This window comes from Macaca nemestrina, chromosome 7 (assembly GCF_043159975.1).
Source record: "Macaca nemestrina isolate mMacNem1 chromosome 7, mMacNem.hap1, whole genome shotgun sequence".
Taxonomy (NCBI): Eukaryota; Metazoa; Chordata; class Mammalia; order Primates; family Cercopithecidae; genus Macaca; species Macaca nemestrina.
In genome coordinates this window covers 17,778,234-17,801,421 of record NC_092131.1, presented here as the reverse complement: position 1 = coordinate 17,801,421, position 23,188 = coordinate 17,778,234, and the positions used below count along the sequence as shown (strand labels likewise).

The following is a 23,188-nucleotide window of genomic DNA, read 5'->3' as shown; positions in this document are numbered from 1 at the left end:
TTTTAGAATGTTTGAAATTTTTCATAATAAAATGAATTTAAAAGGTAATTGCGGTACTCACCCTGGGTGTATACACAGGCACCTATTCTCGCGATGCCCCTGAAGCTCTTGCCCCTCAGAAGGCTAGATGAAAGAGGGGCATTGGGGAGTGAGTAACAGAGCCGAGAGGACTGCTAACAGCACCAGGGTTTCTGATGAAAATGCACTCACCAGAGCTGTATTTCATTATTCGAAATCATACGGTTTTACTCAACAGGGCTCCTAGCCCTTCTGTCTCTGCTCCTGGTGCGTAAGGGTGGTGTGTGGGGCTCTGAGTCTGGGACTGCTCTCTCGGAAGGTGGGAAGATGCCCACGTATCCATTCCTCTCCGCGTGCAGATTCGCTCCCACACGCCCGGGCCGGTGATTCCGGAGGGCCGCGCGGGGCTGTCTGCGCGGGCGGGGGCGGGATGTGTCTGGAGGAGGCAGAGCGCCCTCTCCCGGTCCCGGAGGGCCCACGCGGCCCGGCTGAGCGTCCCACCAGCCGGTTCTGCATTCACTCCCCAGATCTGCGCGCCCTGGTGGGAGCACTGCAGCCCCTGGTCGGCCTTCCAAACGCCAGGCGTCTACTGGCGGAGACCAGCGCAGGAGGCGGGCCCGCGCGCAAGGAGGCGGGCGACAGGGTGGAGTCGCCGCAGCTGGCAGCCGCACGGCTCCACCTGTTGCCGCGTCGGAGCGCGCCCGCCTGAGAAGGCAGAGCGCGGTGCGGACCTGTGCTCCCCGCGCCGGCCGGCAGGGCAGGGCCGCGGCTGCCAGGAGGCCCGGGAACAGTCCCGACGGAGCGGCGCGGAGAGGGCGCTCCCCGGAAGGTGAGATCTGAGAGCGGCAGCGGCGCCAGCGCCCCCTACAAGGCGGGGTTTCGGGGAGGGGGCCCTGGCGGTTTGCTGGAGAGCATGCTGATGGTGTGCGTGAGGTGGGGGATGCCTTCTGCGCGGACCCCGCGTCCAGGCAAAACTCTGGAACGCACTAAGCAGCCAAGCCCGGGTGGAAGAGATGGAACTCTCCAAGGTCAAGGTCTCCTGGCCGCGGGTCCCTTACAGCCCCCAGTCTTTGGCCTCCTCTCTGGAAGCGGGGCTGGCTCGCAGTGCGGGCTTGGTCCGGGCGGAGCCCACTAGTAGGCGCAGAGGACGCCCCCGCGCAGGATCCAGAGACCAAGGGTGCTCTGGCATGGGCAAGGCGAGGCCGGCTGCCCGGGGGAGATGCCCCTAACTTCCTTCGCTCCCTGTTCCAACCTCCCTTTCTGGTCTCCTCTCTCCAGCCTGTCCGCGCAACGGATGCGCAGCGTTGGGGCCCGGCGGGAGGTCGGAGCCCGCGGACGCCGCTCAGTACAGCCCCTCTCTCCTTGCGCCCACCCTGGACCCGCTCCATCCCTAAGCCCCAGCAGCCGATTCGGTGACTCGGGAGGCCACAGGCTCAGCGCGACACCACGACCACAACTAGGACGCACCACCGTCGGTCTACCTGGGGAGGCACCTACAAAGCCAGCAGACTGACGCCCGCGTCTTAGCCGTCGGTGGCCTGAGAAGCGATAGTCAAAGGAACCAGGACCCAGTGGCTCTGCTTACCCGCCGACCTCCGGACCCCCTCGACCTTCTCTTCGGCGGAAACTCGACTTCGCTCGAGCTTGCCCTGAAGACGCGCCACGCCCCCTCCCCTACCTAAGCCAGACAGGGAGCAGGGATGGAAACGGCGTCCGCAACCCAGCGCCAAGCAGACGTGGACTCTGCGCCGGCTCCCCGGGACCTTCGGCGTTAAGGAGAACTCCGAAGAGAGCGGGGGGAGTGGAGGGGAACGGCGGCGACAAAGCGGATTTGAAACTAGGCGTCAAGGAGGACGTGGGGAGCTGGCGCCGCAGGAGCTACCGAGGCGGCGGCTGGGGGAGCCTCGCGGCCTGCGGGAGCTCCCGGCGGTCATGGGCGAGTCGGCGGTGGGGCGCCTGGGAGCCGGCTGAGCGCCGGGGCCCTTATTTCCCGGGGGAGGGCGAGACTCCGCTGGCGCCCCTGGGGGCTGCCCCTGGGGGCCCGGCCATGGCCGGTCGAGGTTTCAGCTGGGGCCCGGGCCACCTGAACGAGGACAACGCGCGCTTTCTGCTGCTGGCCGCGCTCATCGTGCTCTACCTGCTGGGCGGCGCCGCCGTCTTCTCCGCGCTGGAGCTGGCGCACGAGCGCCAGGCCAAGCAGCGCTGGGAGGAGCGCCTGGCCAACTTCAGCCGCGGCCACAACCTGAGCCGCGACGAGCTGCGCGGCTTCCTCCGCCACTACGAGGAGGCCACTCGGGCCGGCATCCGCGTGGACAACGTCCGCCCGCGTTGGGACTTCACCGGCGCCTTCTACTTCGTGGGCACCGTCGTGTCCACCATAGGTAAGTGTGCTGGCCGGACTCGCTGACAACCTCCGGGCGGCCTCCACTTCCTCTCGGGGGGAGGGGGCAGGACCGACCCTCTCAGCCTTTCATTCATCCATCTGGGCACCCAGCCCGACTGCACTGACATGAGCTGTAGCCTGATCAACAGGTGGTATTGCCTCCCCGCTGCTCTAATGTGGTCCAGGCACCGGCAGCTTCAGCCTCACCTGGCAGCTTGTTAGAAATGCGGTCTCAGTCCCCTCTGCAGACCTGCTGAGTCAGAATCTGCCTGTTAACAAAGTCCCCAAAGGATTGGAATGATCCTTAAGTTGGAGACGCTCTGCTCTGGGAGATTTTCAGTCTCATGAAGGAGACAGGGCTTGAGTTTATGGGGAGGAAAGCTTTTACAGATAGGGACAGGAAACTGAACATTTACTGAGTCAGTTAGAGGGGAAGTGCAGGTTTTAAAACATTCTGCCCTCGACTTCACACCGAGAAAAAATCAGAACACCAGACTGGAAGTGAGGAAGCCAAAGTGCCAATGACGGTTCAAAGGATGGAAAATTTCCCACCAGGAAGAACCAGGGAAGTGACCTTTGGCCTGAATCAGTTCGTGTTAGGCATAACTTGGGTTTGGGAACTGAAAGCGCGTTGCACCCTGGAGCAGGAGAGAGTCGCACTCAGGGGTCCCATGAGCTGGTTGGAGCGGTGGAAGGAAGACTAGGAAGGTCTGCTGACTAATGGGATGGAGGTGGGGGTAGGACCTTCACTGACAGACTGAGGAGCTGGAACTTATCTAGAGGCACCTGGGAGCCATTGAGAAGTTTTTAGCAAAGATGTAGCACAGCTACAATCAGTTGTGTTTATTTCCCAGCAGAAGGAAAATGATTTAGGGGAGTCTTTGCACCACACCCATAAAGATTGTTCATCCTTGAAGAATAATCAAGTGATTAATGGGGGTTGGGGAAGATGCTGTAGAAATAAATTCTGAGGGAGGCAAAAAGAGACCTGGAGCAGGGGAGGGAGCTTGGAAAAGTTAGATGGAGAGGCAGTGGCCTCCAAGCTGCAAAAAAGGCTGGCAGCTGCAAACAGCCCAGGGTGCATGTGCTGAGCGCTCTGTAGCTACTGCCCCTGTGCGCTCTAGAAGAGCTCGCTAGTGAGGTGGGGAGATAAGTTGAACCTCCTTGAGGCTCCCACACATGGCTGTGCTACATAGACATTCTGCCAGGAGAAGCAGCACAAAAGACAAAAGAGATTGGCTTCAGGTTAGATTCATCAAGAAAGACTTCCCAGGGCTAGTCCGGGAATTCAGGGCTTCAGCTGATGCATAGCAGGCGAGGCAGAGGACCAGCATCATGAGGGACACACAGGTTGTATCTGAAGTGCCTGGTTCCCAGCCCCCATCCCATCCCAGATGGCGCTGCCCATCAGCAGGCCATGATGGCACCACCATAACTAGGTATCAGGCAGGAAAACTCTCAGCAGACCAGAACGGGCCCAAGATTGGTGGAGGAGGAATAACATCCCCATGCTTCTCCCCCCGAGCCCGCATTCTCTGCTGGACTCTAAGCAGACAAAAGCCCAAAAGCCCCTCCTCACATCACCTCCCATGTCTCAGAAGACAGTTCCAGAATCTCCGCATAGGCAAGACTTGGGATGAACAAACTGATTAGGAGGTGTCATTTTGGAAGTGACCTTGACTCTACTGTGTTTGCATAGCAAGTACAGGATTTTTTTAGATTGAATGGTTACTTGGGATGGTTTTGATGGGAGATTTGAGGGCTGACTCTTCCCCACCACCATCAAAAACCATCTCTTTGTGCTCCCAGTGGGCACAGAGGCAGGAAGGAGCAGAGCATGTGTGTAGACAGGTGCATCCATGTAGCAGGAACTGAGAGTGGCATGGGTAGGTGGCCATCTAGGAACATGGGCTTTGGTGATACGAATATGACAATGTGGCATGGAGGAGTGGAAAGAAACCTGGACAAAGAGTCTGGAGTGGGAGCTTTTCATCGTGCCTTTGTATCTTGGGCAAGCCTCTTAACTATTCCGAGCCCCATCCTTCTCTCATCTGAGGCATCTACAGAGTGCCCACCTTGGTATCTGACACATCAGCTATTTGGTGAATATTAGTCCTGCCTGCCCCTGCTCCCTCCCTCCACCTAAGCCTGCCCCTGGCACAGGGTTCTTGTGAGGGACAATAAGTTCATGTAAGTGCATGCGTGTTAAAAGGTAAAAAACATTATGTAAGTGTGGGCTGATTTTTATTTCTCATTTGTAGCATTTCCTTTTAAATTGTTTCACTAATTGTTGTAATAACAGCACTGGCTAACCTTTATCAGGCCCATTTTAGGCACATACTGTATGATTATTACGTGAATGTGCAATGCAGCTCATTGCTGTGTTACATTCACACTTCATTTCAGCCAACACAACTCCACGAGGTAGACATAGCAATCCTCCGTTATAGATGAAAAAACTGAAGGTTCAGGTTTTTTGTAAAATAAAATATAAAGAAGAAAAAATCAAGTTATATGCAGTCATATCATCCAAATTAACCATTGTTAATGTTTTGGTCCATTTTCTTCTAGTCTCCTTTTTCCTCTGCATATACTCATACACATATGCATTTTTAAAAATTAGAATTATATTCTATAAACCACTTATATCTTGCATTTTTATGGTAACATTACATGATGGTGTTTTTCTTCTAAAAATTAATTCCACCATGCTTTATTCTGCAAAGACTTTGAGGTAGCAGACAAAGTATACAGTAAAATAGTTATAAAATATAAATAAAACTTCAGAACGAGGGAAAAGAAGAACAGAAATATGGAATGCAAGCAGAGCTATGAAGTTGCTAGAAAGGAACTTTGTCTTAGTTTGGGTTCCCTCAGAAGCAGACCTTGAGCCAAGAATTTGAGTGCCAACAGTTTATTGGGAGGAGCAAGGGATACACGTAGGTGCAAGAGAAAGTGAATCAAGGAAGGAAAGTAAGTTAATCCAGGGTATGCTGGTAAGTCAGGCGCCATAGTGGGCAACTGGTACCTAATCCCAAGTGGAAGCTTGGAAGCAATGCAAAGTTCCTGACCCAGATATCCCATGCAAGAAAGCTGGGATATTTACACACCTACAGCTGTCAGGAATTGGTTATAAAGCTGTCTGGGGAGGATGAGGAAGGAGCACAGGGATGTAAGTCCCAGGTACTTCCGGCCTTATTTTCTTCTGTGGACAGTGCAAGGGTAGCCTTCAGGCAAAGACAGGCTCTGCTGTTGGAAATCAGGCCAGTATGCCAGGAAATGATAACAAGATCCCAAGGAATGGTGGGGAATCCCATGGAAGGGAGAGAACCAGCAGTGACTGTTCAAGCTTCGGATGTGGTTTCAGGCTTCATGGCAGACAGTCATGACCCATGTTAGAATTCTTAGTATCAGAAAGGAGGAAACATAAACCTTTCCCAGTACCTAATTCTCCTTTTTTTTTGACACAGAGTCTTGCTGTCACCCAGGCTGGAGTGTAGTGGCACAAATTGGTTCATTGTAACCCCTGCCCTCTCGGTTCAAGTGATTCCTCTGCCTCAGCCTCCCAAGTCGCTGGGATTACAGGTGTGCACCACCATACCCGGCTAACCTCTTTTTTTTTTAATAGAGATGGGCTTTGACGTGTTGGCCAGGCTGGCCTCAAACTCTTGACCTCAAGTGATCCTCCTGCCTCAGCCTCCCAAATGCTGGGATTACAGGTGTGAGCCACTTTTTTTTTTTAGGGAGTCTCACTCTGTTGCCCAGGCTGGAGTGCAGTGGCATGAGCTTGGCTCACTGCAACTTCCATGCCTCCCAGGTTCAAAGTATTCTCCTGCCTTGGCCTCCCAAGTAGCTGGGATTACAGGCACAAGCCATCATGCCCAGCTAATTTTTATATTTTTAGTAGAGATAGGGCTTCATCATGTTGGCCAGGCTGGTCTTGAAATTCTGGCCTGAAGTGATCCACCCACCTCAGCCTCCCAAAGTGCTGAGATTACAGGCGTGAGCCACCACGCCTGGCCCCAGTACCTAATTCTCAAAAGTGTTTTCTCCTCGGGATTATATATAGGAGACATTGTATAGGATAACAGATGATATTCACAAATAATATTTTCCTGGAAAATGCAATTGAGGATTTCATGTCACTGTTACCTAATTGAGACCTTTGACTTGAAAGTCAAAGCTTAGAGTGGAAAACAGTTTGCCAGTTTCCCTAAAGGTTAAACCTAGAACTACTTTATGACCCAGCAATTCAATTTCTAGGTATATTTCCCCCCCAAAAAAATCAACAGTAGAGATTCAAACAGATATTTGTGTACCAGTGTTCATAGCAACATTATTCACAATATCCAAACAACCCAAGTGTCCATCGACAGATGAATGAATAAACCAAATGTGGGCTACATACAATGGAATATGATTCAGCCAAAAAAAAGGAATGAAATTGGCCAGGCACAGTGGCTTATGCCTGTAATCCCAACACTTTGGGAGACCAAGGCAGATGGATCACAAGGTCAGGAGTTCGAGACCAGCCTGGCCAATATGGTGAAACCTTGTCTCTACTCAAAGTATAAAAGTTAGCCAGGTGTGGTGGTTCGCGCCTGTAGTCCCAGCTACTCTGGAGGCTGAGGCAGGAGAATCGCTGGAACCCGGAAGGCGGAGGGTGCAGTGAGCCGAGATCGCTCCACCGCACTCCAGCCTGGGTGACAGAGCAAGACTCCACCTCAAAAAAAAAAAAAAAAGGAATGAAATATTGATATATGCTATAACATAGGTGGACCTTGAAAATAATTATGCTTAGTAAAATAAGCCAGACACAGAAGGACAACTATCATATGATTCCACTTATATGAGGTATCTAGAATAGGCAAATTCATAGAGATAAATTAAAATAGAGGTTACTGGGGCTGAGGGAAGGCCAGAAGCGGGAGTTATTGTTTAATGGGTGCTTTCAGTTTGGGATGCTGAAAACATTTTGGGTATAGACAGTGGTGATGGTTATACAACATTGCAAATATATTTAATGCTATTGAATTGTACACTTTTAAATGGTTAAAATGACAAAAATGTTAAGTATATTTGACTGGAGTAGAGAAAACCTCAGGGCAGAGTATTAAAACACAGTTCAGAAATGTTGATTCTGAAAAAGGCTAGAGATCATACATGAAACGGGAATACATTTAAAGTACTCAGAGAAGTAGAATAACAATTTGTCTGGTAAATGATCTTCTGTGAATATCTTTTCTCTGAAACCAGCTTTTGTTAGGAATTTGTCCCCATATTTGCTGGTGTGTCTATAGCTAGCTTCTGTCCCCAAAGGGTTTGCGGTACTCTGCATTTGACAGAGTCAGGGGAGGCTTAGGTTTTGCTGCAGTAACAAGCTACTCCCAAAATCTCAGTAGCTTTAATGTAATAAAAGTGTACTTCGTACCCACACCAAGTTTACTATGGGCGCTGGTGATGCCACGGGGCGGTCGTCTCTGTGTTGCCCCAGCGCTTCAGGCCTCTTCTGTCTCTTGGCTCCTCTTCCTCAGCACATGCTTCCAGGATTGCTCTGGAAGGGGAAGAAAGGGCTGAAGAGTCGACTACCAATGATCAAATGGCTGCCACCACCTGGAAGTAGCACAGGTCCCCTCCACTCCCATGTCATTGGCCAAATCAATTCACAGAACCACCACACCCTACTTCAAGGGGTCAGGGAAACATTACCCCAGTCCCTTCGTGGCAAGCTGCAGAAGAAATGTTTCTTCCAGTCTAAAAAGGATGTATTGGGCCTGGCGCGGTGGCTCATGCCTGTAATCCCAGCACTTTGGGAGGGAGAGGTGGGTGGATTGCTTGAGGCCAGGAGTTCGAAACCAGCCTGGCCAACATGACGAAACCTGATCTCTACAAAAAAATAGAAAAAATTAGCCAGGTGTGGTGATGCAGGCCTGTAGTCCCAGCTACTTGGCAGGCTGAGGTGGGAGGATTGCTTGAGCCCAGGAGGTTGAGGTTGAGGCTGAGGCTGCAATGAGCCATGATTGTGCCACTGCACTCCAGCCTGGGCAATAGGGCAAGACCCTGTCTCAAACAGAAAAAAAAAAAGAAAAGAAAAGAAATGCAGAGTCTCAGGTCAACCCCAGACCAACAAAATCAAAGTCCATGCTTTAATAAGACATCCAGGTGAGTCCTGGGCACATTGAAGTTTGAGAAATCTAGAGTCTAGAGGGGGTCGTTCGTGCTGTGATGTTGCTGACTAGGACAAGCCCTCCCATGCTTTAGAACACAGACAAACCAGTGGCCAGGCAGGTATGGTGAGGAGGTGAGCTCACCTGCTGTCTTATGACCTCCTCGCCAGCTGGAAGTCAAGTGCGCTGAGGGCAGGTTCATTACACACCATCCAGATGCAGGGATGCGCCGGGCTCAGGCTGAGAAGATGACTCGGTTCATGAGGACCTGAGATGCTCAGACGGAGAGGCTCAGCCCTGCCTCATATGTGACTAGATTCTCAACAACAGTTTTTATTCTTCTTTTTTTTTTTTTTTTTTTTTGAGACAGAGTTTCGCTGTGTCACCCAGGCTGGAGTGCAATGGCGTGATCTTGGCTCACTGCAACCTCTGCCTCCCAGATCCAGGCGATTCTCCTGCCTCAGCCTCCTGAGTAGCTGGGATTACAGGCGCCTGCCACCACATCCGGCTAATTTTTGTATTTCTAGTAGAGATGGGGTTTCACCATGTTGGTCAGGCTGGTCTCAAACTCCTGACCTCGTGATCTGCCCACCTCGGCCCCTCAAAGTGCTGGGATTATAGGAGTGAGCCACTGCACCCAGCCCTATTCATTTTTATTAAACAGAAATAATTATGCAGATGCCCTTTTCTGGCCAGGGGTGTGACCCATGATTGGCTCTGCATGGCTGTACTCTACAAGGCCCCCATGGGATTCTGGGGCTCAACTGGTAGGTGTGTGGTTGGCCCTGGTCAGTGTGTAAATCCATGTGGTGCCAAACTGAATATTGCTTTGGGAATCTTTTTTTTTCTTTTTTCTTTTCTCATGGGAACAAGGCTGGGGAAAGAGCTTTTGAAATCTAAGTACATCAAGTCCAAACAATAAAATATTGGAAATCACTATTTTATAGTACAAAGTTATAAACTGACATCAGAGAAGATGAAGCGTTCAGAAAGAATAAAAATATCCCCCAAATGCATTGATGATATACATTAATGGATGTTATGCATGAGTCCAGATTTAAATCATACATTGAGCACTTCACACATTACAAAGCATTTGTGCACAAACCTTACGGGATAGGCGGGGAGGTTATTACTAATTCCATTTTGCACGTAAGGAAACTGAGGTGCAGACAGCATAAATCTCTGGCTTAAGACCACACAACTATAAAGTGGCAGAGTTAGAATTAGAACCAAGTTTTGTTTTGTTCAGTGTCTAGTGATGAATATATATTAGTTTTGGAAGACTGGAAATATATGGGAAAGTATAAAACAAGTAGAAATCATCCATAATTCTACCAACAACAAACACTGTAAATAGGCTGGGGAATCATATTATACAAATTATATTGAACCTAAAGTGCTATTTTAAAAATCTAAGATGCATCATTATTTTACATACCATCAAGAAAGAAACACTGCCAATTAAATTCTGACATGCTACCTGTTGTGGGTTGCATCTTGATTTCAGAGAGATTAAAATTTGGGGGAAAGGTGTATCTTAAAATCACTGAAATGTATTTTGTATCTCGTTACTTTCTATATAACCATTATAACATGAGCAGATTGTTGTAATTAGGCAAAAATGAATCTTCTTATAATTAATATCTCTTTGATTTCTATTAAAGTTGATTCAAAATGTTTATGAAAAATACTTACAGTTCATCTTCTCTGAATCAACTAATTCTCCCCTCATTTTTCTGCTGGGAGCAAGGGGGATGCCATGTTAATTAAAGTGTACCTGTGTGCTTTATAGTTTAAGGATTTCGACCCTGTATAAAGACTAAATGTGTCATATTTTTCATTCTTTGTTCTCTGTTCAATGTCTATAATTTCTTATTTATTACTTAGATAGAGAAATGTTTTTCATTTCAATTCAGTTTTCGTATTTCAGTCCTTTCCTTGTGCTTTCTCCCATTGTCTTCGTGCTTCAATCTTTGTCCATCCAGATTCCATAAGAATGCAAGCTTTTGTTTGGTATTTTTTTTGCAACTACTCTCCGTTTCCAGTTACAGCAGTGACTTTTAGAGCACTTTAATGTATTGTTTCATGCGAACAGTGGCAGGTGCATTTTGGAATTGCAGCTGAGGAGCAATGTGTGGTCATGGGGAATGAGGAGACAGGAAGGGTAGCTGGTGAGAGCTTACCTCCACTCGAGGAAGGGTGAGAGGGCCATACCTCTTCCAGCTTCTAAAATTTCATGGGGAAGCTCAGATCATCCATTCTGAGAATCCTGGATTTGTTCAATTATTTGTTTCCTGCTGGGAACGTTTCAGTATCTGGAAGTTAGAGCTGTGTTGCAGGACATAGCCCTCACTCTCCATTGCCCAGCATTTAGTATTCACATATGCTCATCTTAGCCTGTTGCATTAGAAATTCTTGTTTATATTATAAAATAGAATGGCTTCCTTTTCTTTTATCCTAAATTCCATCCAGTTCTCTCTTTCCCTCTGTCCCTTTGTCTATGAAGGAGGGATGGGTTTGGTTTGAGTGTTAACCCAAATAATCCTTGGGCTCCTTGGGGTCCTGTCCAAGAAGCTGTCTTCTTTTGAAAGAAGCACGGTGTGTTAGCCAAAAGTAATGAAAAATAAATTTGATTTCTGCTTGTATCTTAAAAGAACCTTAAAGAGTCTCCAATTTATAACGTAAAGGAAACTTCTTCCTTTTCTCCTCTCCCAGGCTCTCATATCTATCTCAAAGGAGTTCTGGAACCTCTTATGCCTAAACTCCTCACCAAGTTTCTCCCAACCATCAGCCCTGTCTTTCTGTCCCTCCTGGTCCCATCTCCCCACATCTCTCCCTGGTCCCTGTTAATCAGGATTGACTTCACGTCTGCAACATCATTTAGCTTTCTCTCAGCATATTTCCTGGACTCCCCATAGTAAAGGACAGTCCTGGCAGTTGACCAGCAAGTAACAGTCTTTTCCCCCTAGAAGGAAGGAGAGAATTGGGAGGCCAAGGTGGGCAGCTCATGAGGTCAGGAGATCAAGACCATCCTGGCCAACATGGTAAAACCCTGTCTCTACTAAAAATACAAAAAATTAGCTGGGAGTGGTGGTGCACGCCTGTAGTCCCAGCGACTCGGGAGGCTGAGGCAGGAGAATCACTTGAACCTGGAAGGTTGCAGTGAGCCAAGATCGCACCACCACACTCCAGCCTGGGTGACAGAGTGAGAATCTGTCTCAAAAAAAAAAAAAAAAAAAAGAAGAGAGAAGAGTAGGGGAAGATGGTGATCACTAGGACATTAATGACTTTACACCTGGGGAACATCTCAGCCATTCGAGGAGGACATTTCTGCGTTCAGACCCAGAAGCACGGGGTCCTGCTGAGGACAGTGGGAGAATCACCTCATCAGGAGGCACCTCTGTCATAACACGGCCCTCCCTTCATCCTCCAGCCTTCTGCCTCTTTCGGTTCAGCTCATGTGAATTGCCAGATATTTTACCAGGACCTTCAGCACACCTACTGCGTCTTCCTTTGGCCAGAGAGCCATCTTTATAAGCCTAATTAGGTGCTCAGGGGTTTATTTTTCCCATTCTCTAATCAGCTGTCCTGTGTCTCTCAACTGATCACCTCTCCTTGAAAGGGAAACACTGTAATCCGTGAACTCAGGGGTCAGAGCGTGAATGTAAATGAGTGTAACACGTGGTAGGACATTAGGGAGCAGTAGGGCCTTGTACCCTGGAGAGAGCAGCCCCAACACAGGCATTCAGATTCTCACTTTGAAACAGCATTGTGCTGGCCAGACAGGTCTGAGGGGTTGAGTCCCTCAGTTGAAGCTTTGATGATCACGAGCTCTGGGCTTCCTTATCTTTGGGAGGGAGAAGGACAGGGAGCACATAGCATCGCTCTTGAGTGTAGCAGAGCTTGCTTTTTATAGTTCACTTAAAGGACGCTTTTTCACAGAGAGTGAACCTTGCATGCACTTATTTCTAAAAGAAACTAAGGGCGGTTACACTCACTTAAACTCTTCTAATTTCTGCGACTACACATAGTTATTGAAATCTATAAGTATGTGTGGACTATTAGCTTTTTCACATTATTTCCTATACACTTTCTCAAGAATTCCACGTGTTTATATGAATGCAGAATGGTTTAACTATCCTCAAATAGTTGGACTTGGGGGTTATATGTGATTTTTTTTTTTTTACTATTGCATATAATAAAGGTATGAAATTTTGGATTTCACACACACAGTGTTAAATACAATGCACATCTTTGTGTACGTTTAGTTGTAACAACAACCCCATAAGGTCGGTACTATTAATATTCTCATGTCGCCGACAAGGATCCCGAGGCTCCGAGAGCTTCTGTGCTCCGTCTGAAGCCACCCAGCTGGAAGCAGTGTGGCATCTCCCTTCAAACCTTACACTCTGAACCATCACTTCTTTACCTTTTCTTCCTTTGGGGTCCGTGTTGTGGGAAGAATCGCCAGTTAAAGTGACCGTGTATGGTCTCTTTTATAGTGTGGTGGCCCTTAGGTGACCTGGGATAGTCTAAGAAGACGGAAGTGGTCTGGTTAGCAGAAGCCCAGCGGAGGCTGATGATGTGTGTGCTACCACGGGTGTGAGATTTGGGTAGCGTGCTGCCTACCGCCCAGGAGTCCATGCAAACGGAGACTTCTGCCTCCCACCGGCAGTCGGCAGTCGTCTCAAAGCTGCAACCTCTCTCCCATCACCATGAGGACGGGTGCCCGCCCCCAGGACTTTCACCTCCAGTTCAGACATATTTGATCCCAGAAATCACTTCCTGACTTTGCCTCTTAGCTCTTGTCATGTTGGCACCAAGGTTCTCTGTGTCTTGGGTCTTCCCTCCTTTTTTTTTTTTTTTTTTTTTTTTTGAGACGGAGTCTCGCTCTGTCGCCCAGGCTGGAGTGCAGTGGCCGGATCTCAGCTCACTGCAAGCTCCGCCTCCCGGGTTTACGCCATTCTCCTGGCTCAGCCTCCCGAGTAGCTGGGACTACAGGTGCCCGCCACCTCGCCCGGCTAGTTTTTTCGTATTTTTGTAGCAGAGACGGGGTTTCACCGTGTTAGCCAGGATGGTCTCGATCTCTTGACCTCGTGATCCGCCCGTCCCGGCCTCCCAAAGCGCTGGGATTACAGGCTTGAGCCACCGTGCCCGGCCTGGGTCTTCCCTCCTTTTAAGCAGCTGATGAAGATCACAAGGCGTTAGCCCTGAAGATCAACCAGGACTATGGTTTTCAAACTGTGGTCCACGGAGCCATGGGGTTCATGGTATTTTAAGGGCTGCTTCAAGGGCCAAGAGGACCCCTCAAGTTGTTGTGGGGTTTTTTTGTTTGTTTTGTTTTGTTTTGTTTTTCTGGAGAGAGTTTCACTCTGTCACCCAGGCTGGAGTACAGTGGCGTGATCGCGGCTCATTGCAACCTCTGCCTCCTGGGTTCAAGCAATTCTCTTGCCTCAGCCTCCGGAGTAGCTGGGATTACTGGCGCCCGCCACCACGCCCAGCTAATTTTTCTATTATTACAAAATAGGGATGGGATTTTACCATGTTGGCCAGGCTGGTCTCAAACTGCTGACCTCAGGTGATCCGCCCACCTCGGCCACCCAAACTGCTGGGATTACAGGTGTGAGCCACTTTTTTTGTTTTGTGTGTGTGTGTGTGTGTGTGTGTGTGTGTTTTTTTTTTTTTTTTTTGGAGGGGGGACGGAGCCCAGGCTGTAGTGCAGTGGCGTGATTTCGGCTCACTACAACCTCCGCCTCCCCAGGTTCAAGCGATTCTTCCGCCTCAGCCTCCCGAGTAGCTGGAACTACAGGTGCGCACCACGACACCCGGCAAAGTTTTGTATTTTTGGTAGAAACGAGGTGTCACCATATTGGCCAGGCTGGTCTTGAACTCCTGACCTCGTGATCCGCCCGCCTCAGCCTCCCAAGGTGCGGGGATTACAGGCATGAGCCACCACGCCTTGCCTCAAGTTTGTATTTATTTGATTGTTTCAGAGCAGAAGAACTTGATATATTTATATGTCTAAAATATTTATCCTGTTTAGCCACTTTTTGATTGGCTTAAATTTTTTGGTATGTAGAAAAGATTTTTATAGAGCCAAATACACTCATTTTGAGCAGCAGCATTTTTTTCTATAGCTTTTCATAAATGCAGGTCCCCTCCATGGCTGAGATAAAGATTCTTATCCATTCTCTGTTCAGCTCTTTAACTCATCTCAAATGTTATTTTAAATGATTGCTTTTAAAAAGGTTTTGTGAGGCTGGGCGCGGTGGCTCACACCTGTAATCCCAGCACTTTGGGAGGCCGAGGCAGGCGGATCACGAGGTCAGGAGATCAAGACCATCCTGGCTAACACAGTGAAACCCCCTCTCTACTAAAAATACAAAAAAATTAGTTGGGCGTCGTGGCGGGCGCCTGTAGTCCCAGGTACTCGGGAGGTGGTGGGCGCCTGTAGTCCCAGCTACTTGGGAGGCTGAGGCAGGAGAATGGCATGAACCCGGGAGGTGGAGCTTGCAGTGAGCCAAGATCGTGCCACTGCACTCCAGCCTGGGCAACAGAGCGAGACTCTGTCTCAAAAAACAAAAAAAAGGTTTTGTGAGGTTGACTATATAGTGATGCTTTGACTTATTTCTAAAATTATTCTATAATGATTTGAGAATATGCATTTTGCAGATTTCTCCTTTTTATTTGTTGTTTCTATATATCCTGTTGTATCTATATATTTCAGTTGGTTTTTCTCTTATGTTACTGAATTTTGGACCTGGAGGAAACATTATCCACAACCACCCCCAAACAGAAAACACATCCAAAATGACATTTCATTGTATGTTTCTGGGCATATAAATTCAGTGCTATTGCTTTTATCACTTGCATAATTTTTATTACTATTTCATTATAATAGTATTACCTTTACCTCTAAATGCTTTATATGCTAATACCTATTTTTAAACTGAGATATGATTAAATTTCTGTATCATATTAGCAGACACTTGCAGATTTTAGACCATCTCTTTAGTTGTAATCTTTAGTAATTTTTGTTTTAAATTAACCTGTTAACACATTTTTATATATTTTTTTAATTTTATATTTTTAAATTTTATTTTATCTTTGTAGGAAAATTTGATGTACTTAATATTTGGTTTCACTGGTATTATCCTCCTTCATCCTATACTTGTCTTATCCTTTTAAGTCTGTTTTCAATTCTGTATTTTTATTGTGATGGCTTAGATGTTCTTTTTGTCATTTAAATATGATCAGAATGAAATCATATCTAAACTATCTCAGGATAAAAACCATTTCTACCACTATTTTTTATGTTTATAAATAAAATTGAGACCTCGGTTTATTGGTGATACAGAATCTTTCAGCTTGGGGTTCAACCCATTTCCTACAACCTCCTTGCCTCCCAGGTCCTTGTTGTATCTTGTTCCCTGGAAATGCTTTTTTAAATGACATTTTTACATCTTGGAATCTACCTTGTATCATCACATCTTTTAACTGAGAGCTTATGACCTCTTTAACCCCTCTAGTGATTTATGGACTTTTCTTTTTTTGAAACGGAGTCTGGCTCTGTCGCCCAGGCTGGAGTGCAGTGGCGCAATTTTGGCTCACTGCAACCTCCACCTCCCAGGTTCCAGCGATTCTCCTGCCTCAGCCTCCTGAGTAGCTGGGATTACAGGTGCGCACCACCAGGCCTGGCTAATTTTTTTTTTTTTTTTTTTTTTTTCCCGTAGAGATGGTTTTTCCCCGTGTTGCCCAGACTGGTCTTGAACTCTTGATCTCAGGGATCCACCTTGGCCTCCTAAAGTGCTGGGATTACAGGCATGAGCCTCTACGCCAGGCCTAGACTTCTCTTTTTTGTTCTCCCCATCTCTCTCTCTAGTTTTGTTCTTCTCATGCCTCTGGACCTTAAGGCTTTGGTTCATCATTCACTTAAACCCCATTTTCTCTCCTCAAGCTTTGCTTGTGCCTTCAAACAGAAAGTAAAGGCAAAATAATTAACCTTTGAGAGAATGACTTTTCCTGTGTGGTCTGAAAATGATGCCCCGTTTAACACTTAGTGGAGTTGGAGGAAAGAGGAAATAACAACCATATTTGTTACCTGTTTCTTCTGTGCTTTCTGTCTGGTGCTCTTCTTACTCCTAACTCTGCAGCCACTTTTATTGGTACTTAGGTCTCAAAGTAGTATTGTTCCTTTTGGTTGCCTGTAGTACTGCTTCTTCAAAATGACAGGCGTATTGACTGCAGGTTGCATTCGGCTGCATGTAGTAGGAAATAGCAGTGATTTAAACAGACAGAAATTTATTTTTCTCATATAGCATAGAAGTTCAGAGGTCTGTGATCCAGGGCTGATATAATAGTCCCACAAGGCCACCAGAGTCCCAGAACCTTCTGTCTCTCTGCTCTGCCAGGTTTAGATGGTGGCTCTGTCTCTCTTTTGCTCATAAAACAGAAATTGTAAGCACTATCAAGACAGGAAGAGGGAAGGAAAGAGGTAAAAGGTATGTGCCAGCTGAAAAGAACTTTCTGGGAAAACTCCAACAAGTCATTGGTGCAAACCATGTCAGATTGTCCCCCAATCCCCATCTGCACGTGAGCTCATTGCTATCTCAAATGCAGCTAGCGTTTCTTTATTGAGGCAGAAGGAAGTCAATATTGTGTAGCAACAATATTGTGTAGACAACTAACAGTGTACCTCCTGGAAAAAGAAAATATTGTCTGAGCGTCTTTCTTTCTGGAATTGTTTTGGAAGGTTCTCTGAGCAGTTAATGTCTTGATCAATTGTTTTTCTATTCTGGGGAATTTTTTTTTTTTTTTTTTTTAGATGAAGTTTCTCTCTTGTTGCCCAGGCTGGAGTGCAATGGCACAATCTCTGCTCACTGCAGCCTCCGCCTCCCGGGTTCAAGCAATTTTCCTGCCTCAGCCTATTAAGTAGCTGGGATTACAGGCACCCACCACCACGCCCGGCTAATTTTTTGTATTTTTAGCATAGACAGGGTTTCGCCATGTTGGCCAGGCTGGTCTCGAACTCCTGGCCTCAGGTGATCTGCCTGCCTCGGCCTCACAAAGTGCTGGGATTATAGGTGTGAGCCACCATGCCTGGCCAGTCCTGGGAATTTTTCTTCAAATGTTTCCTTAATGATAGTTCAGAGAATCCCTGCATTTTATCTTGTCCTACTTATTATTCTCAAGTTGGGTATTCATGTTTTTAAAAGTCTACTAGGTACTTTTGCTTTGTTTTCACCTATTTGCTTACTTTGATATTATGGGTTTGATTCTCCATGTGTCTTCCAGCTCACTAATTCTTTTCTCCATTGTCTGATGGCTGTCCACTGACAGTGCTTTCAGCAGATACTATTTCAGCAGCCTACTGTGTGTCAGGCACTGGCCTGGCATTCCTCTTTGCTATTCTTCTGCTGCCGTCTTTTTCATTATCACGTGATAGTTATTGATAGTACCTTATTGTTATCTCTCTCTTCTCTCTTAACATGGATTTTCTTCATTAAATCTTGCTCACTTGTGGGGTTCCTCCCCTTTCAATTTCTCTACTTGTTTACTGTAAGCCATCCCATTCCCAACAGAATCATGAACCCTTTTTTAGGGCTCAAAATCTAAAAACTGAACATAGGCCACATTTATCATTTTCCTCAGTAAGGCCTGTCTTGTTCCTTCTAGCTCCTGATCCTTTTGGCTCCAGATGTTATATATTTAATATTTGGAATAGAGACATGCTATACTATTTCTCAACCTACCATATTTTGAGAGGACTTAGTTTCTTTAACAGACTGTGACCCAATAACAGCAGCTGTATAAAGAAATGTATAAAAGGGCCGGGCGCAGTGGCTCAAGCTTGTAATCCCAGCACTTTGGGAGGCCGAGGTGGGCGGATCACCTAAAGTCAGGAGTTCGAGACCAGCCTGGCCAACATGGCGAAACCTGACCTCCACTAAAAATACAAAAATCAGCCAGGCGTGGTGGCGCACGCCTATAATCCCAAATACTCGGGAGGCTGAGACAGGAGAATAGCTTGAACCCAGGAGGTGGAGGTTTCAGTGAGCCAAGGTCATGCCATCCAGGAGGCAGAGGTTTCAGTGAACCAAGATCATGCCATTGCACTCCAGCCTGGCTGACAGAGCAAGACACAGTCTCAAAAAAAAAAAAAAAAAAAAAAAAAGAGAGAGAGAGAGAGAGGAAGGAAGGAGGGAAGGAAGAAAGGAAGGAGAAAGAAGGGAAAGAAAGAAAAAGAAAGAATAAAAGGCATGCTTTGAATACACAGCGATGTAGTTGTGTAGAAAGAAGGAAGGGAGGAAGAGAGAGGGAGAAAGAAAGAAATGAAAAGGAAAGAAAGAAGGAAGGAAGGAAAGAAAGAAAAGAAAGAAAGAGAGAGCAAGAAGGAGGAAGGAAGGGAGGGAGGAAGGGCGGGCAGGGCAAGGCATGCTTTGAATACCCAGGGATGTAGTGCTGAGTACTCAGCAACAGGTGAGCCGATTTCACAGGCTGATGGATGAAGACTGAGCTCCCGGAACTGATGAAGTAGCAATCATCACTCCTTCAATTAAGTAAGAACATTTTTCCTGGAGGACATGGGGCCTAAGGGCTGTTTGGGAAGAGATCATGACCTGCTCATTCTTTCAACAATCCTATGAGTTAGAGAAAGTCAGGCTCAAAAGAGTGAGTAACTTTCCCAAGTCCACACAGCCGTTAAGGAAGCATATTGCTTAGGAATTTTGTTTGCCTTCAATGTTACAAAGCCCTGAAAAGTAGCGGAAGCACACAAAGTGTTACTCTATCCTGTAGAAGAGGTCTCCCCTACAGGTACTGCACGTAGGCAATTCAGAGTTGCTGTGGGGACTGCACAAAGTCAACCAGGAGTCAAGCCTCTTTAGCTGGGTGGTATAACCCTAGTTCTCAGGTTCAACATGGCTGCTGGTGTGCTGGCCATCACATCGACATGCTAGGTAGTAGGATGGAGGAAAGGGAGAGGGAGGGGGTGTCCCTTCCCTTTTGAGGCACTGTCTTTGGTCAGTTTCTCTAAGAAACAGACTCTGGGCCAAGGATTTGGGAGGAAATGATTTATCAAGGAAGTGCTCCCAGAAAAAAACTAGTAGGAGTGTGAGGGAATTGAGGACGAGAAAAGGGAAAAGTCAAACAAGAGGTTATTTTATGGAGCATAAATTACACGTTAAAATTTGGCCCACCTGGAAGCAAAGGAACTGGGTTTTTATACTCCCACACCAGCCAATCATTGGCTGTGGCTGGTGGGGTAGAGGGGCCTACACCACCCAGGTCTCAGCTGTGTGCAGTCACAAGTGTGAGCCATTAGCAGCAGAGCCTGCAACAACTGGGAGATGCACTCACAAGGCTCAAGGGGTTTCGAGGAATCTGGATGGGGCACAAATAGTGTCTACTATAAGGGGCTTGCCAGAAATTCCAGTTACTTCTCCTTATATTTCATTGACCAGAACTTCGTCACATGGCTGCAGGAATAGCTAAGAAATGAAGTCTTTATTCCAGCTAGTAATGTGTCAGAAAGCAGTGCCCAGGAACTCAGAAAGAAAAAGATCCTGGCTCCCAGAGCCCCTGAGAAGAGCTGAGCAGGCCCTGCCTGGGTCATGTTTTCATGACACACACTTAATGAGTGAGGTCAAGGTCACACGTCCACCTCCGGTGTGAGCAGGGAGCAGGTGTGCTGGGAGGCACACAGCTGAAAGTGGAGAAGGAAACAGGTCCCAAAGCAGAAGACTCTTCGTAGATGAGGGAGAGGAGGAGGAAGGGTTGTCCCTGGACACACACTAGTGACAGTAACTTGGTGGACAATGCTGTTGTCGTCAAAATGGGATACCAAAGTGAGGACGGCTGGAGGGATCCCGAGTTGAGTTTCGAAGGTATTGAATTTAGGGAGCCTTTGGGACCTTGGAATGGAGACATTCAATAAACAATTGAAGGCCAGGTGTGGTGGCTCACACCTGTAATCCCAGCACTTTGGGAGGCTGAGGCAGGCGGATCACCTGAGGTCAGGGGTTCGAGACCAGCCTGGCCAACATGGTGAAACTCCGTTTCTACTAAAAATACAAAAAAATTAGCCGGGCATGGTGGCGGGCACCTGTAATCCCAGCTACTTGGGAGGCTGAGGCAGGAGAATCGCTTGAACCCAGGAGGCACAGGTTGCAGTGAGCCGAAATCGTACCATCGCACTCCAGCCTGGGTGACAGAGTGAGACTCCATCCCAAATAAATAAATAAACAAACAATTGGGGAAAAAAAGAACTCTGAAGCTCAGGAGAGAGGTTAGGACTGGAGGTTCCAGATGTCAAAAAAAAAAAAAAAATGTTTTTATTGTTAGTGTCTTAGGAGGATGGGATCAGGAATACCAGGTTTTCAGACTTGCTTTTATGTTTGCAGCCATCATCCTTTTAACAACAGCAACAGTAATGAAACTCAGTATTGTTTTTTCTCTTTCTTCTTTGCATCCCCAGTCCCAGGGTTCCCGGTTAGGATACTCCTCACCCCAGACTGTCTGGCATCACCTGTTTTGGATTCCCCAGGGCTAAGAGAAAGCCCTAAATAGCTAAGCCACCCATGTCCATTTCCGTAAAAAATGTCTGTGACCCTAGAGCAGGGTTTCTCCACTTCAACACAACTGGCATTTTGGACCAGAGTGTCCTCGGTTGTGGGGCAGTCCTGTCAATTGTAGGGTGCTTAGCACCACCCTTGATAGTGTGTCCTTAGTTGTGACAACCAAAACTCTCTCCAAATGCCCCCTGGGGGAGAATGACTGCCCTAAAGGGAACCAAAGGATGAGAATCTGCCAGAAGAAGAGTCTCTCTGGTTCTCTTCTTTCTGCAAGCCTTTCAGGCACTGCGAAGGGCTCAGTGCTGAGCACTGGGACCAAAGAGAGGACTAAGCCAAGTCCAGGTTTCAGAAATTGAAAATATGTAGTGATTTCCATTAGTTGGGAAGTTCTAGGCCAAAGGCAAAATTTGGAAACAGAAGATTTTGAGTGTGTGGTCCTCTCTCTCCAAACTTTAACTTCGATTATTAACTGCAAGGTGGGTTTTCTTTTAAAAAATACTTTTTCCATGAAAAATTCTTAATATGTATGCATTTGGATGCATTTTCAAATCAGTCCAATGTATTTAAAGTAAAAAACCAGTCTCCCTTTGCCCCCCCATCCTACTCCCCAAGAAATAACCAACTCCAATAGTTGGATGTGGATCTTTCCAGAATTGTTTTCTCATCCACAATCATGTAAGTCCAAGCACACACACATGAGTTCCTTCACACATATATGTGGTTCTTTGTGTATTTTTTGCAAATTCATTTTTTATACCTGCCGATGGTTCTTTTTTAACAGCTTTATCAATGTATAATTCATATACCATAAAATTCATCTATTTAAGGTGTACGATTCCGTGGTTTTTAGCATATTTACAGAGTTTTGCAACCATCACCACCATCAACTTTAGGACATTTCAAGTTCTGAAAAACGAAACATCATACCCTTTAGCGTTTGCCCCCTGTTATGGTTCGAATATGGTTTATCCACACAATAACTCATGTTGAGGCTTGGTCCCCAGTGTGGCAGTGTTGGGAGGTGGTGCCTTGAAGGAAAGAATAGGACATTAAGATCCTTAATGTCTTTCTCTCGAGACTGGGTTCGTTCTCTCAGAAATGGATTAGTTCCAGTGAGAGTGGATTGTTACCAAGGGAGGTTGCCTCTCATATTTTGCCTGCTTTCCTTTCCATTTCCCCACCGTATTTTGATGCAACATGAAGCTCTCGCCAGAAGCCACTAGATTCAGTTGCTCAACCTTGAACTTCCCAGCCTGCAAAACCATGAGCTAAATAAACCTGTTTTCTTTTTCAAGACAGAGTCTCGCTTTGTTGCCCAACCTCGAGTGCAGTGGCATGATCTCAGCTCACTGCAACCTCTGCTTCCTGAGTTTAAGTGATTCTCCTGCTTCAGCCTCCCCAGTAGCTGGAACTGTAGGTGCGTGCCACTACACCCAGCTATTTTTTTTTTTTTTTAAGTAGAGACAGGGTTTTATCATAGTGGCCAGGCTGGTCTTGAACTCCTGACCTCAGATGATCTGCCTATGTCGGCCTCCCAAAGTGCTGGGATTACAGGCATGAGCCACTGTACCTGGCCTCCTCTTTTCTTTATTAATTATCTGGTCTCAGGTATTGTGTTATAGCAACACCTAGTGAACTAAGACACTCTCCCCTCCAGCCTTAGGCAACCAACAATCTACTTTCTATAGATCTGCCTATTCTGGACATTTCATATAAATGGAATCATACAACATGTGGTCTTTTGTGACTGACTTCTTTCACTTAGCATGTTTTCAGGTGAGCCATGTTGTAGCATGTATTAGTACTTCTCTCCTTTTTGTTGCCAGATAATATTCTGCTACATGGATGTACCACATTTTATTTATCAGTTAATCAGTTGATGGACATTTACATTGTTTCCACTTTTTAGCTACTATGAATAATACCATACAATGTCGAATAAGTTTATAAAAACGTATGTCTACAGAGCACAAGTTTTCTATGTGGACATATGTTTCATTTCTCTTGAGCATATAGGTTTGGAATTGCTAGGTCATGTAGTAACT

The 23,188-nt window shown here is 46.8% G+C and overlaps 1 protein-coding gene across 1 annotated transcript in view; it reads left to right on the top strand.

The window, feature by feature from the left end:
* Positions 1-688: 688 nt before the first annotated feature.
* The window catches only part of LOC105467565 (potassium two pore domain channel subfamily K member 13), a 134,500-nt gene continuing 112,000 nt past the window's right edge, over positions 689-23,188 (top strand). Inside the window, exons 1-2 of the mRNA XM_011717256.3 lie at positions 689-847; positions 1,297-2,399. Coding sequence (XP_011715558.1) covers positions 2,066-2,399 — 334 coding nt within the window. The 5' untranslated portion in view covers positions 689-847; positions 1,297-2,065. The remainder of the gene's footprint in view (positions 848-1,296; positions 2,400-23,188) is intronic.